Here is a 16459-nt window from a genome sequence, read left to right on the forward strand (position 1 = left end):
TTAAACTCAGGTAGAAAGGCTTCTTAAGTGTACTGAGTTTAGTTCTGCTTCGTGCACATTGTGGCTGTTATAAAGCATAAACTGATGCAAGAAAGCAAAAAAGTTACATTTGAATTAACCTTTCGTAACCATTTCAAACCACAGCACCTGACTAAATGCCACCACTTAACCATCAGCAGCCTGCTGCATGTTTCCACAAATGTTCACAGTGGAAGCGCATTCAGCTGTCTGGCTCCGCGCTCACCACCTGGCTGTGATGTGCTAATGGTGACTACTGCAGCACTTCAAGCCTGACTGCTTTTTGTCTGTTCTGCCTCTTGTGCCATAGAGGTCACAAATGCTATCATTAGATATGCAGGGCGTGTGTATGTGTGCACCTCTATTGTCACACACGCATGATAGTCATTATAGAGGAAGCCAGCCGAGACGCAAAATGTTCAGCTCGTGCGTGGTGATAGAATGACCTGAAAAGGGTTTAGATGAGTCTTTTTGTGGCAGGCTGTTGCTCATGTTTGCCTCAATTGTTGTGTTTTTATTGCTTTAACAGTTGATTAAACATATCATTTTGTATCTTTATGTTATATGACATTAAACCAGCTAACATGTTGACTTCCAGTAGGCACTTATTCCAGTTTGTAGGTAAATATTGCACAAAAAGCAAAGTTAAAGCAGACTGCCATTACTGTTGCGTTTAGCTTACTTTGCCTCCATTTATTTTTATCATATGTCTCTGTCTTACTTTATATAATTCCTTTTGGCTGTTTATATGTCCAGGGCTGTAGGGTTCATTTCCATGTTGGGAGGGACACTAAAAGACAGGGAGTTTGAGGGTCCTACACCAGAAAATTTTGATTGTCAAACACAGATTTTTATTTTTTTATTTTATCAAAACATAAGTCCACTCCTATTTTCATATTTTTGTTGAGTGCAAAAAATGCTGTCTAAATTTTGATTCAGACATGTCGTCTGCCCTGTACTTGTTGTCACTTCTTCTCTTGTTCTTACTTTATTACACAATTGTTTAAAAAAACAAACAAAAAAAGCAAAGATTAAATTACAGTTTGATATTATTTATCACGAAGCCAATATGTGTGTCTGTGGTAAATTCAGACCCGGTGTCACCTGGCCTTTCCTCTGGTGCCACCATCAGGCCAAAATTTGCACTTGCTCCCCAGAGGATGAACCATTTCCAAATACAAAGGCATATTTTAATAGGCTGATTGTAGGGCTGACAAAATGACTGATTTAGCTGTCTGCTTTGTAGCACGAACTATAGGGCAAGCATGAAAATTTTGATGAAAATAAAATTCATCGTAACCATCCTATTATTGCCACAAGCAGCAATTAAATGCACTGAAAAGAAGGTGTCCTGACACTGTTTATAAAACTTCCTGCTGGAGTCATGAGACACATGACACATAATACTGTGAAGTAATGTGATTTGTTGCTGATGTGCTAAAACATGCACATGTAGGCATTAAGCTCTTCTAATGTGTTGCAGCTTAAAGTGATACACTTTCATTGTCATCTGGCTGCTGTGATTTCATCCCCAATAAAGCTCAAAGAGGCGAGCCCGTCTTTGTGTCCAACAAATAAACATCACATCAAAAGTGTCTCCAGTGCGTCCCAATAATGCCACTATGTTTGCTCATTTCCTCTCGCTGGCACACAGGATCAGATCTTGACTTCAGTGTATTGGAAACTAATGAGGCAGCTTTCCACTTTCCCTCTCCACTTATGTACTCACTCCAAAAGAATTACACCCCAAACACATGGCGGCTCTGTGGTTATTTTTTCAGACTTTTTTTAGATTTTGGCAGAAAAGAAAAACAGGAAATGAGAGGGAAAAAGCTCTCATTGTGAGTGGTTTTGTTGGACTTGTTGCTTTAGTGTGTTTGATCTTATTTTGGGGTGTTAGGAAGGAAGGGGCAGGGGTTGGTGAATGGTTTGTCAGGATGGTAATATGAACAGTGAAGGGCCTTTGTGCCGCAGCAGGAGGTTTCAGCTCTTAACTTTGACCCACTAAGGGCTGGATGATTTAGGCTGCTAGCCTTCAGTACTGAACTGACGATCCTGTAGTTTTCATGTTTTTAAGAGTTTTAAATGAAGGTTTGAACTAAAATCTGATAATCTTAGCTTATCTTTACCTTTCACAAGTATTTAAAACGCTAAACCTTGGTGTGAGAAAATTATGAAAAAGAAAAAAGCTGGGAAAACTATATTTACTGCTAAGTACCATAATTAGATATCTAAAATTACATTACAGAATAATTACAATTTTCAAGTACTTTTTCTAGGTCATTTCTGTTGTAACTTTTTACCGTTACATGCCAGAGGGAAATATTGTACTTTTTCTGAAGGTCTTGGTTACCAGTTACTTTACAAATTAAGGTTCTTGCATAAAGTGCATCAAAAGTTTTTAAAATATAACATTTTGTTATAATTATTTTTTTTTTTTATAAATGGTACAATTGTTTTCTTATTTATTTGAATACTTTTGAGTTGATATATATATATTATTATGATTATTATTATTTGGGGGGATTGGATGATTTTAATGTAATACCTTAAGTGTACTGTTACTTTCACTAGTAGTGTTTTCAGTGTTTGTTTGTTTTGTTTTTTTAAGTAAAATATGGCAATCAAATCTGAGGTCTGGTCAGGGTGATAGCTGCACATAAAAATGTGTTTGTCCTTAACATCAGAGGCGCATCCTGCGTCATACTATGCAATATCTTTACAGGTTCATATGCAGAGAACAATGCATCAGTTGTTTTTCAGTTTAACAATTTATGTAGCGAAGGGCTGTGTTATACAGTTGACATTCAATTGAGTATTATTAATTCAAGAAACTGTGCAGTAAAATACCCTGTATATCTTCATTCACATTTTTTCACACGTATATGACATTGTGAAATGCCATATTGCAAAGGTGTAAAATGTAGATTCTAATTTTAAGCTGCAAGGTATTTAATGATGCAAGTATGAGGGGCTACCGCATCGTCTCTAACACTATCGTGGAGTTCTTCCCAGTAGCGGACAATGTGGACGAAGAATTTGGTCACTATTATATAGATAAAATCCACTGCACGAGGCAAAAATTAGATTTAAAAATTCCCAGCTTTTTACAGTATATTATATTGGCCAACATTACCTTGACATTTAAGGAGTAGCATATTTTAGATGGGGAATATTTTCTAGAACTGATCAATATAAACATTCTGTGCAATAATAAGTTATATAAATAAATATAATCCAGGCAGCATGTTGTTGATGTGAAATACTTGTATATCAGCATTAGTAGCAGCTGAAGTTGGATTTAATTTGCACAAACTGATGATATGTTGAATTCAGAAGAAGCAACGTTAAGTTTTGGTATAAATTTAAAAATAATAAACAAAAAATATATATATATATATATATATATATATATATATATATATATATATATATATATATATATATATATATATATATATATATATATATATATATATATATATATATATATGTGGTAACTTTAACTGCCCCAAAAGTCTGGTATGTATTTTTAAGTATTTTCATTTGACCTGCACATCTATCTGTTTTATTTTCCATCTGTTCGTATTATTGTGAAATTATATATATGTGTGTGTGTGTGTGTGTGTGTGTGTGTGTGTGTGTGTGTGTGTGTGTGTGTGTGTGTGTGTGTGTGTGTGTGTGTGTGTATTCTCGTAAGTTGAGTCAGTCACAACACAGAGCATGACTGGGCTCTTCATTGGGAAAGTAGAAATATAAACCAGATTTAAGAGTCTGAAAGATCTCTTTGGTAACATGACAGATCCAGGTTAACCTAAAAATGTCTCTATTAAGTCGTTTGTGTTTCATTAATGTATTGAATCCCTTAGCATGCACTAAAATTCAGTGCAAATATTTTTGCAAACAAGGGACTTAATATTCAGCGACTCCATCCCACTGGAAGTATTACCGAACCTGTAGCTCCTGGCTGCAGTTGAGGGACACTAATGCTGTTGTGCATGGTGCCATCCTCTGGCTGCTGTGATGAACTGCAGGAGTTAACTGATGATGAATGAGCAATGTGGTATTTATACTGCTATTAAAAGGTTTGCAGCAAATTATGAGCAATGCAAAATAATTAACTAATTGGAAATAAATAAATAATTACTAAAAAAAATATATGCTACTACATTAATACTGATAATTAATTTAGTGTGTTAAAGTTTTATTGGAGCTATTTTTTTAATTTCATTGTTGCAATTTTGATTTCTAAATCTGTTTCCGTTTCAGACGTTTCAGCACTGAAAAAGAAAAAGTCACTATAGGGTTAAGTCCAAATTAGTGGGTAGTCATTCTAAGACTGACATGATTATAATAATTAGAAATAATGACGTGAGTTTCACATAAACATTCCACAATATTTTACACCGTTTGCTTCGAATAATTTATTTACTTTTTAATGTCTATAATTATGGCCCACATGGGCTTCCATAAAAGTAAGGTGAAGATGGTAAATGTTTTATTTAGTCACTAAACACTTTCAACTTACTTTGGCTGCAAAGAAACTTTGCTTTACAAAAATTCAATAGTTTTGAGACAAATTTAATAACATGAGGTGATACATAAATGTTAAACATTTTATTGATATGTATATAAAGCAGTACAAGTTTCCACAATTTTGCTTACAGACTTAGTATTTACCATAATGTGAAAATAAACTTATAATATGCATCATATTTATGTGTCTATATGTAAGAAATTCCAAATTCAGGGAAAGGGGTCATGCAGTCAAATGTTTTCCATAGTATACATGTAGTGCAAACAGGTCACCATATGCAATTATCACCTTATATAAATTCCTTACTTACTGATCCATTTAAATGCATTTTTATATGTTTTTATCAATTTTACACTTCAATAACAGAATTTACAAATACCCTACTGTTCACTAACTTGTCCCTAAATCCAAATTTTATTCTTAATCTGTATATTCATTATTGGATTTTCCACAGTTTGCCTTTATTGTAACATACTGTCGAGCTTTGTCTTAGGTTTTACCAATTTATCCCTTTAAAGGTATTAATTATTGTGGCCATATTCAATATATGTTTTAATTGATATTAAAACATGTATCGACTTTTATTCTTCTAAACCCCAAAAGACAAACATAAACAAACTCTTTTAATTGTTTTTAGAGCTCCTTAGCCACCCAAAGGCCCTGAAACTAGTAAATGGTACTTGTGTGGCTTCTGTCAAGTTGCTCATTGCCTTTTCCCCCATAGTTTTGAGAGAAATCGCACCAATTTGCTCAAGGTTTAAAGGTTAAAATACTTGCAAAAGGTGTGTGAAAGCAGCAAAGGAAAATAAATGGTGGTGCAGGTTTCAAAAGGTTAATCGTTGATGGTTGATAAGACATCAATATGAAAGTGGTACCCTTAGCTAATATATATCTTTTTTGTCATGCTACCATTATTGTCATCCTTTTTAATCCCTCATAATGGTGAATTATAGTTGCATTTACAAGTGTGTTAGTGCATTTCTGCTTGGGCATTTCAAAAAGCCTTGACCCGACCCTGAAAACATCTCAGATTGCGCTCACATCATGGAGAACTCTCCGATCAAACCTAAATTGATGATAATAATATTTGTAGGGATATAGTGGCAAACCTAGTTGTACAAAGGCTCCAACAACAGGAAGCCTTTCCCTGTTCCATCCCTCTGTGAGTGCCTCCCTGTATCCACTGAGCTACACAGGGCACAGAGCCAATAACTCTGGCCTTTTGAATTTAACGCTCAACCCTCGGAGCTTGTGTCCACAGCTGTGCAGAAGCAAGACTCAGGCGACCTGCCACACTGACCACAGCGTGCCCAGAGTGATGCTGTACGCCACCACAGCCACTAAGTAAACTCTGAAGAGCAGCACGTCCAACACGTAGCCCACCTGCAGCCACTCTTTAGCAACTTCCCGGCACCTGTCCCTCTTCTCCAGGAAGTGACGTATTGCTGTCACTTCCTGCAGGATGTTGTCCATGACTGGCGGGGTTGGGTCTCTGGAGGGGGGCAAGCCCAATCCGAGGAGTCCACTTTCTCTATCGCGGTGGCTCAGCCTTTGGCCTATGTCACAGGTGTGGTGGAGTGTGCACTGAGCTGCAAGATGAGACAAGGATAGGCTTCATTTTACTTTGAAATCTGAATTTTATGAAACAGGTGTGAAGGTTAACCATTTGAAACCTGGATAAATGGCACTTTTCTTGTGCTGCATTCAGATGCCTTTCACAGTTGTTCATTACTGTGCATGCTTTCACCTGTACCTTACCGGTCCCATAGTTGCTGTCCTTGTAGTGCTCCAGGTCAGCGCCCTGGGAGGACAGTGCGGAGCAGAGGCGATGCTTCTTGTGGATGCAGAAGAGGACCGGCGCTCTTTCCAGCACCAAATACTTCACCCAGTGGGGCACAGGGGGCTGCAGGTCCTGCTTGTGGACCAGACGCACAATCAGCACAGTTTCTGTCAGGCTGATCACCAGGAGCGCCATGCAAACCACGAAGTACACACCTGCAGGACAGGTAAGATGAGACAAGCTGTTGATGATGATTCTCTTGCAGATATTCTTTAAAAGCAGATAGAAGTTAGACAATACAACATACTTTTTTACTCCTCTAAATTACATGGTTTGCATTGTGACTCATACAGACAGCAGACTGCAAGTTGAAGTCCAGGGGCCGGTTTCACAGGTGGATGTTAGGAGAAACCTTAAAGAGAAGACTTAAGGGTGTTTTGTGCAACTGATTTTATTTTAAGGAAACTGTAACTTGGACTTTAAGATAATCTTAATTTAAGGATTTTTTGCACCAGGCCCCTTGGAGTTTTGCATGTGCCTCGATTTGGGCCTCCTCTAACAATCAGGTGGATTGAGCATGAATGGAAGTATTTTACTGCTATAGACCCGTGATGTTGTGGTTATGTGTTGAGGATGTTTCTGTGCCTTCCACATGCTGGGATAGTCTCTCAAAAAATCCTGAAATTAGTGCTTGAATTTAGTCTGAGTGTGCTCTCAGAGCTTGTTTTGCCCTCACCAATCTGTCGCTGCATGTTTGACTTGCAGATTAACTGCTGCTCAATTTTGTTTTGTGTTCTCCTGACATAAGAGTTTACCAACCTTTCTTAATGTTTTTTTCAATTCTGCATGAATTTAGAGGTAAAGTTAGGGTAAATATTTTAAAATCATTAGCTGACACTCCTTGCTGAAATTCTCCTCTGAGTGCAAACTGCTGTATTGGATCACAGTCACCTATCAGTGGGGTTCCTATGGCGGTGGCAGGCAGAGTGTCAGATACAATGATGAGGAAGACAGAGTAGCCCAGCAGCAAAGTGATCTTGAAGGAAACCCTCTCTCCACTGTCTGGTGGCAGATAGAAACCCACAATGTCCATCACCATCAAGAAGATACTGGGCAGAAGCAGGTTCACGGTGTAGAACAACGGCCGCCGCCGGATCACCACCTGGGAAATGAAGGTTTTAAGTCAAAACATGCTGGGAAAAAAGGCAGGATGTGGTTATCTTAAAGACTGGAAACAGGGGGAAGCATGGCTCTGTCCTTAAACTGTCAATAATGATTACATTGTATCTCGTTAGTTAAATCTGTACATACACAGAATTGTAAAATTACCAGTGTATCGATCTTCCCAATAGTATTGAGGAGTATTTCTGGCTATACTGTGAGCGATCCAGTTTTTATGTCAAAGGCTAAACACACTAACTCCACCTCTGTACTTAACACTCAAACATGAGACCATAAAAAAGCCAATAAGCATATGTCCCAAAAATACACAACTATTTGGGCCCATGCGTTCTTTTTAGGTAGTATTAGGTTATGGGGGTATTTTTTTGTTGAGAGACAGTAGCCTAATTTGATCCAGAGGCCTTGTGGTTCATGGTCAGCGATTTACACCCCACAGCAGGTGCTCCACAAATATTTAAGTTTTCGTAAAATATTCAGAAAAAAATTCAAACAAAAGATTTTTAGACCTAATGTCAAAACTGGGTATTAAAACAATACAATGTTCAACAAAACTATAATTTATATATACTAAAATATAATAATAATAATAATAATAATAATAATAATAATAATAATAATAATAATAATAATAATAATAAAAGCAAAAAGATGCATTAAAAACTGAAAATATTGTAGTTTTCTAACAAGTGAGATGTTAACAGTTGAACAGGAGCTGCTCAAAAGTGAGAATTAGAACAATAGAATTAAAAATGTTATTGTGTAATTGAATGTCATTATGTAATAATGATAATAATTATTAAATTTTTAAAAAACTGCATTCAAAACTGAAAATATTTTAGTTTTCAAAAAAGTGAGATGTAAACAGTTTAAAAAAGGGCTCATAAAGTGAATAATTCAGTTCGAAAGAGTCTCAGTTAAAATACACTGGATACACCTTTGGTTTGGGTTTGGGCTCTTTTGGTTGTTATTGGTTATTGTCAGTCATCAGTCAGTGACACCTGTTGTGATTGGCAGAAGGTGACGGGGGAAACAAAGGGGGCGGGCTGACACACAGAGCGCAAATACACGGAAATAACGAGTAAGACACCAACACGCACATTTCTCTCCTGAATTTCAGATTTAGCTTGGACATTGTTGCTAGGCCGGGCGAGGTGTGTGAGTGATGAAGACACCTGTTGGACTGTTAAGATGCGCTCTGAGTGACCGGAAACACCTTTGAAGGCCTGAAGACTTGAGACTCAGCTCCCTGAGACACGAGCCTTCTCTGCAGGACTGACACAGAACTGTAAGTTAAATTTTATTTGCTCTCAGTCTGTTTTAGTTAAGACTTTTTCTACTGTTTGCTGCATGTCACCCGAGCCAGGCCTGTAAGATTTAACTTTATTTATTCTGTGTGTGAGGAGAGTAATTACTGCCAGATCTGCGGTGTAACTTTATTTTAAATAGTGTGCAATTCTTGCTTTAGAAATTAAAGAAATTGTCCCATGGAGGGGACTTATTAAAAAGTGGTCCCTTGTAATCATCACTTATGACCTGCTGTGGTGATGTTTATGTCTGGAGACTTTGACCTCTGCCTGTATTTTCTTATTTTCTTCCTACGTTGATCTGAATTGATATCAGCATTTTTTTATATTTTTTTTACCTTTGTTGGACTACAGTGATCTGCTCTTTATGAGCACACCTGACTACTGCCTAAAGAGGCTGGATACTGTTTACCATTGTGCTTTACGTTTTATTACTGCCTGTTGAAACCGCGTACTCTGTCCTTCCACAGATTTTCGTGTTGATTGGTTTTCATAAATTTCTGCTTCTGGCTTGCACTCTCACAATACTTTCTTGATGTTGGATTGGATTTGCATAGAACTTGCAGAAAAGCTTTTAAATACACCGCTTCCTCTTGTTGAAATAATTTATGGAGTTACCTAAATTGTCTGAGCTGACGGGGGATTTTAAGTCCATTTTAAGAGATGGTGAAAATGGCATTCTTAGTCAGTGTGATTACTCCTCAAATTAACGTTGAAATAGTTTTCAGAAAATTGTACTTGTGTGTTCATTTAACATTTTTTAGTGTGTTGCATTTTCACTGGATGTTGTGCTTGCTCGTTATATATGTATATATATATATATATGTTTGGATGTATCTCTGCACAGTGCAAATTTGAGGTTGGAACTTTATAAAAAGGTAGCAGCAGGTGCCAGACTTTAGGCAGCAGGCATCCGAAAGGACGCTGCATTAATTGCACACAGTGCAGCAGGAAAGGCGCAAATGTAACAATACAAGACTAAATCAGGGATTTATTTTCACTATAGCTGTTGGCACTTTTTACAAATAGTAAACAACAAATCCTGTATACCTTTTAGGTAATCATTTTTTGCAGCAGGTTGCAATAGTACATTTAAGTGCATTAGGAATATTTTTAAGGTCATTATTTATAGGAAAATCTTGCAGGTCTTGAGGTCAGTTCATGAAAAGAGAAAATCTTTGATTCAAGATGCAGCTCCTGTATTTATACTACACATATAACTTAAAATCTTTAAATACTTACATGAAACTTCATCTCAGCATAGTAGTCATCATTGTCCACACTGAAGATTTTGTAGTTGGACAGTATGTGGAGCAGCTCCCACTCTCCTTGGTTCATGAAGACACTCTTGTCCTCCCTGAGCTCCTCGGGGCTTCTCATCAGGGTGATGTTGATGTCATCAACTACAGATCGAACACAATGTTGAGAGCAGCATGAAACGGCCATGGCAACAAGCTACCTTTCACCCTCCGCTCTGCTCTTTAAGCACACATCACAGCAGGGGAGAGTTCACGGATGCACAGAACAGAGCGGTTGTTCCACTCAAGTCTTAATGAGAAGAGTGGAGGAGAGAGCTGAATGTTGTTTTCTGATGCCGGTGAATATTTCTCACCATTTTGCCAGAATTAGCAGCACGTAATATCAGATTATTTGCATCATATAAGGAGCTGCAGATGTTGGTCATGTTAGGTGCCTGTAAATAGATGTAACTAGTTATGAGCTCTAGAATGTAAAATGCACTGAGAAATGATAGTGTTAGAGTGTTATTGTTAAAAATGATGGGCAGAGTGGTGAAAATAGGACCAAAGTTGAAATAAACTGTGGTTATCTTTTAGGTTAAACTCTTTAATGTGTGTATGTTTCTAAAGAAAGTGGGCTGCGTTCTACCTTCATTTTAGAGTTAAAACAAAGTTTACACTACCTTACCTAATTCAGCTAAATTTTATGGAAGTGTCAGAAAAGTACGTTGGGATCATTTTTATAGAGTTGGACGCCTTATTATCAGAAATTTTAACCTGCTAAGAAAACTTAACACATTCTTGAGAAAAAAATACAATTTTCTTTGTGGATTTGTCATATTGGAAAATTAGTTTAGATAACTGAAATCAATGACATCAGACACTCAAATGCAGATCCGGATGGTATTTTTTGCTCTTTAAAACACATTAATGCTAAGGGAAAATTCTTGAAAGCTTGTGTAGGTGATGTTTTAAACCAAAGGCAAGTTAAATCACATTGTAATGAAGCAAGTGAAGAAGGTCTTACTGGTATGTAGCCAGCTCTGGAACGTGAGGCTGCATTTCTGCACATCAAATGGGAAGTTGTAGATGTTGAGAGTGCAGGCTGTTACCACCTGGATGGGCTTGTAGTTGCGCACCAGTCCGTCATGTGTCACATAGACGTAAGGTATGTCGGGAGACTTCCCAACATCTACACTGCAGATCAGAGGCAAAAATGTCATGTTTAGAAGCAAAGACAGACTGGAGCCAGCTCTGGTAGAGCAATAAAAGTAACAGAAATAGTAGTAAAAAACAGCAACAGTTCTTACAACTCATTGATGAGGATGTCAGGCACCCACACATTCGCAGTAGGTATTGAAACTTGTTTGACTTCATCAAAGTCTTCAGGGTTCCACACCAGAAATTCATCCGTCCACGACTAAAATATTGAAGAACAGAAGAAGCCAGCTGAGCGTATAGTATAATAAATAGATTGGCTGGTACTTTTGTGTAAATACATACAGCATGAGTGTCTTAGTAACAGAAATGTAATGTTATTGGTATATTGTAAAGACATAGAATAAAATAGTTTTAAGGGGTATGATAAAATAGAACTAGAAGGACACTTTTCTCGCAGATTGCTTAAAAATTACAACAACATAAGAACAGCAACAGTAGAGTAACAAATGTAAAGTATATATGGAGTACAATTAAGTGTCTCATAGAATATCAGTAAAAGGAAAACAAAGTTAGTAAAATAATTAGACTAAAAAAATCACAAACTGTCAAAGTATTGAATGCATATTTTGCTATTATAGTCCTTACTAATTGGTTTAATGGGAGATATTGTAGTAATGCAGTAAATCAAAGTAGCTGTATTGCAGATGTGGTATTGATAGAGCACTATTATGATTTTTGTGCTTGTCTTACCTGTCTGTACCACACATATGTTGTCAAAACCTGGTTCTTCTCATCCTGTATTGGAATACAAAAAGACATCAGGGTGTTTAGAAAAAAATATTTTATATTCAGTCATTTTCAGTCATTCATTTTAATATCAGTTTATATACATATTTATATATATTGGAAAACATTCAAATTCAACAAGTAACTGTGTTTATTGAGTTATTTTTTTAAATAGAGCATCAGTTGAAGCTTCAAAAATCTGTTCACACATATTATCTCGTTTAATCAAACCTATCAGCGCTGGTAAGTTGTAGAAGAGGGAGCTACTGGTCCACCCTGAGCACATTTAATCAAAAATCTTCTGTGTAGTTGAGACAAGAAGAGTCGCATAAATGCCAAATCCTATTTGAAGTCAACTGAAAATGTACATTTCAGATATGTATGTATGGAGCCATTTCTTTGTGAGCATAAACATTTATTTGTTGATAAGACATTTCATTGATAAAATATGAAATATGCCCTTATATCAGCTGGATTAGCAATCTGGCAACTGCCCCAGACCATTGCAAGGCCCCTGAAATCTTAAAGATCTTACTATTAAATATAAACTGACACTAAGACCCTAAAGCAATAAAGTTGGTTGCTTTAAGTTTTAATCTTGAGGCCCAGTCTTGAAGAGTCTTGGTTTGTTATGATGCATATTTTTAAGTAAATGTGGGAATCAAATTAACACGTGCGGGCATGTGAGGACAGTCTGGCAGTCTGGCAGCTAAATATTTGCTTCAGGGTTCGTTTGAGGTTAATCCATGCGTTCTGCTGTATTACTATAAGTGTTACATATCAAATATAACCCTGTAAAGCCTTAATTAAGTTTGCAGATGTTTGTATGTGTAATTGCAGATAATCATCCAGATTGCATGTGGCTTATGAAACAATAATTAAAGGAGTCATGACACACACACAGTAAAGTCGGTAAATAACAGAGCAGGGCAGGTTAGTGTGACGTTCTGGAGGTGTGGACTTGTTTGTTTGTAACTCACCACATTGAGGATGGAGTAAACCATGAGGTCTATGGCCACTATAGTAGACGTCCTCCAGTCCTTCACTGGTCTCACTCCCTTCTTGTACCCGGCGCTCAAGAACTCAGAGAGCCGCACTAATGTGGCGTTGGCAAATCTTCCTGTGCTGCTGCCCAGTTTCTTCACTGAAAATGTTTAAGATAATTATCTTTTTATGTGCCATTACATTATTGAGTCAAACATACAGTGTTTGTCTCATTTATTGTCAACAGGAGAGGTATACTATATATATATATATTAATTTATCAGTAGGCCTACATGCAAGTTTTCTATATATTATCTTCATTGGAATAAAACGCTTGTTTTGTTTTATTAAGATCCGGTAATTCAAAATACTTTCTAAGTAGAGGTTTAAGCACTTGCAAGTAAAACTTTTTGCATATTTGAAATTGGCAATAAAACAAAAAACCCTAATAAATGTCTAACAAATTCTATTCAAGTCAAAACAAAGTGAAAGGCATAAAACTAAGCGTTAAATAAGATAATTAATTTATTTTTATTTTTATTTTTATTTTTATTTTTATTTTTATTTTTATTTTTATTTTATTTTATTTTTATTTTTATTTAGTCACAGTTCCTAGCTGTTTTAAGCAGTGCCACTTTTGTAAATGGTATGTGCTACAATATATTTAATTAAATTTTGAAATTTTCATGCAATGAAATGTAATGTCTTTCACCTCACTGTCTTTAAAACAAGGTTACTCTTAACCTAATTTTACATAGTTTTATGTAATATCAGTTTTAATTCATTTAAATAACATGTTTTCAAATTTCATATATATTTTATTATTTTTGTTCTATTTTATACAAATGCCCTCATAAATGACAGTCTAGAAATCCAACAAAACCAAGACAAATCAGAAAGACATCTACATTTTGAAGCAGTATTCTGTATTTTAAGAGCAACAGTGTCTGTAATTCCAAATTGCTTGGTAACCATTGTCAAATAATTCACCATTTTGACCAAATAACAGTAATTGTAAAATAAAATAAATTTAAAAATATATCACAATCAAATAAATAAAAAAAAAGAAAAGAAAAACACATTGTGTATTATTATGCATTTTATCGCTGCTTTATAATTAAACTTCTTTGTATAATTGCTGTTACCACAAATGCTTTTTATTAGATTATTTTAAAAGTGCTTAATTCTGATCACTTTTTCACACTATTTTATTAACTGTAAGTTATTCTGAAAAATAGCACTTTCATAGCACCTTAGTTGTGATATTATATTTTTTCATTTAATAAGTTGATGATTTTCTCAAATTAACTAAAATGATTCAATCTTATAAACCACAAATCAAAAGATTTTGCCTGAGTTGTGAATAAAACTTCAGCATTTATGTCTCATATTGCAGTCAGTCTCTGTTGATGTGTTAAACACACCAAATGATTTCAATTATCAGCTTTTCTCACACTTTTTCTCTTGAATTAAATGGGCCAAAGACTTGAATAATAGACTATAATCGAGTGTTAATCAGAAGCCGCTGTACCTGTACAGGCTCTTGATGCTCCTTGAATAAGAAGGAAGATGAGTGCCGTCCAGGCCGCTGAGAGTCTCATGGTGCCACTTCACCTCTGTTTTCTTCTCCTGCTGTGGAGGTCTGCCTGCCGCTCTGATGAAAGGCCTCGGGATGCCTGATGCCCATATCCTCCATATTCATCCACTATATCCATCACTTGACTCTCATTCACTTTCAAAACCTTGTTAGTGTCACTCAGCTCATGAGGGTGTATCCGTCTGCTCTGACGCCACTCCTCCTTGTTCAATAAAGCAGCGGCTCTCTGAGATAAATGGAGCTGAAAGACTGCAGAAATAAAAGCTAGTGACCGGATCGTATGTCATGTCTGAGTAATCATTTAATTAAGTAAAACGCCAGCGCTGAACCAGTGTGTTAGTGTGATTTAGAACAATTAAGAGACACTTAGTCAAGGGTGTCAACTCACTTACTGACAGCAAAGTTTCAATCGCATTTAATGTCCTTCATTAGTGGCCATAACTGCCTTTTTACACCACTTTCTTTATGTAGAGATCCTACATGTTGAAGTTCACAGCCGCTGATATTTAAAGGAAATCGTTTAAGCTATTATAATTTGAGTTTGTGTTTAAAACATTGACTTTTGCATGTTTGCAAATGCATAATTATACCCAGAATTAAAATAAAACTTCCACTGATAAATGCACAACATGTGCAAAAGTATATATGCCTATATGTAACATTTAAAGATGTATTTTCCAAAACTATGGGCACTGATATGCTGCTATGCAGCATCCACTCTTTTAGGAAGTCTTTTCACAAGATTTTGGAGCCTGGCTGCAGGGATTTACTTTCACTCAGCCACTAGAGCATTAGTGAGGCAGGGCGATAAGACTTGGTTTGCAGTCAGCGTTCCAATTTATTGCAAAGGTGTTTGATGGAGTTGAGGTCAGCTGGTGTCTGTGCAGGCCAACTGGGTTCATCCACAGTTAAATAAAAAATATTGTTGTATAATATTGATTTGAATTTATTCTGATGAACTGAAAGATTGTGTTTTCCTTCGTGCATTTCGAACAAGCTTATGCTAAAAACTGGATTATTTGAAAAATACGTGATTGACCGCAGCGTTGGAGACTCCTTGGCTGTAATGATATCGTTCAGGTGCAGCCTCGGGTAACAAGCCCTACAAGGCAAAAGAGTAGCCGGAGGAATTTGTTTTTTCTTACAGATGATCTGTCTCATTTAATGCCATGTAAATATAGTGACAATTCAAAATATAAAAAAGGTTGTTACCAAGTTACCAACTACAGCTTTAAAGTTAGGAGAAAAAGTTGTGGTTTGGATTGAAATGAATAGCTTTCTTTGAGAAACGACTATCTGGAAGAAGGCTTTTAAGGAAAATTTCTCCCATTTGCACAGAACCATCACAGAAGAACTCAGGGCTCCCACAGGTCCTTAAAAAGTCTTAAAAGGCATTGATTTTTATTAATCTAAAAATAAGGCACTGATTGACATTAAAATGTCTTAAATCAATCTTTCAAATGTCTAAAAAATGCTCAGACACTGGAGATGGGATTTTCATGAATTCCTTTTTCTGACACGGCATTGCGAAAGCTCAAAGTAATGGGTTACTTAAAAATAATCATGGTAATGTACAGAATGCCTCTTGGATTAAGAAAATCCAAGAGCTCCAATACATATTTGAAAAATAAGATAAACTCTCCCCCGAACCTTAGCTAATCGATGTCAGTATTTGTTTCTTTTCCTTGGTGTGTGTAAAATTGGTCCAAAATTTAATTCCAAGTGGCATTAAAAAATCTTTAAAAGTCTTGAACACACTTGCCTTAAACTGTAAAAACCCTGACAACTGTCATTTGTCCTGTTTTCACTGTCCAAATCTGTCCCTATCTGCTATTTCAAATTCCTGAACATAAAACACAAATTTGGTTCAAA

The 16459-nt window shown here is 36.2% G+C and overlaps 1 protein-coding gene across 1 annotated transcript; it reads right to left on the reverse strand.

Moving 5' to 3' along the window:
- Positions 1-4941: 4941 nt before the first annotated feature.
- On the reverse strand, positions 4942-14591 carry htr3a (5-hydroxytryptamine (serotonin) receptor 3A). Its single transcript, XM_042498693.2, has 9 exons — positions 14522-14591; positions 12987-13150; positions 11971-12015; positions 11370-11479; positions 11087-11256; positions 10064-10224; positions 7287-7497; positions 6314-6550; positions 4942-6144 (listed from the first exon to the last, which is right to left on the reverse strand). Exons 1-9 carry the CDS (start codon positions 14589-14591, stop codon positions 5834-5836), a joined length of 1479 nt encoding a protein of 492 aa, XP_042354627.2. The 3' UTR covers positions 4942-5833.
- Positions 14592-16459: the final 1868 nt, after the last annotated feature.

Source organism: Plectropomus leopardus, chromosome 15, assembly GCF_026936395.1.
Source record: "Plectropomus leopardus strain MGB_pleo_1.0 chromosome 15, ASM2693639v1, whole genome shotgun sequence".
Classification (NCBI taxonomy): Eukaryota; Metazoa; Chordata; class Actinopteri; order Perciformes; family Serranidae; genus Plectropomus; species Plectropomus leopardus.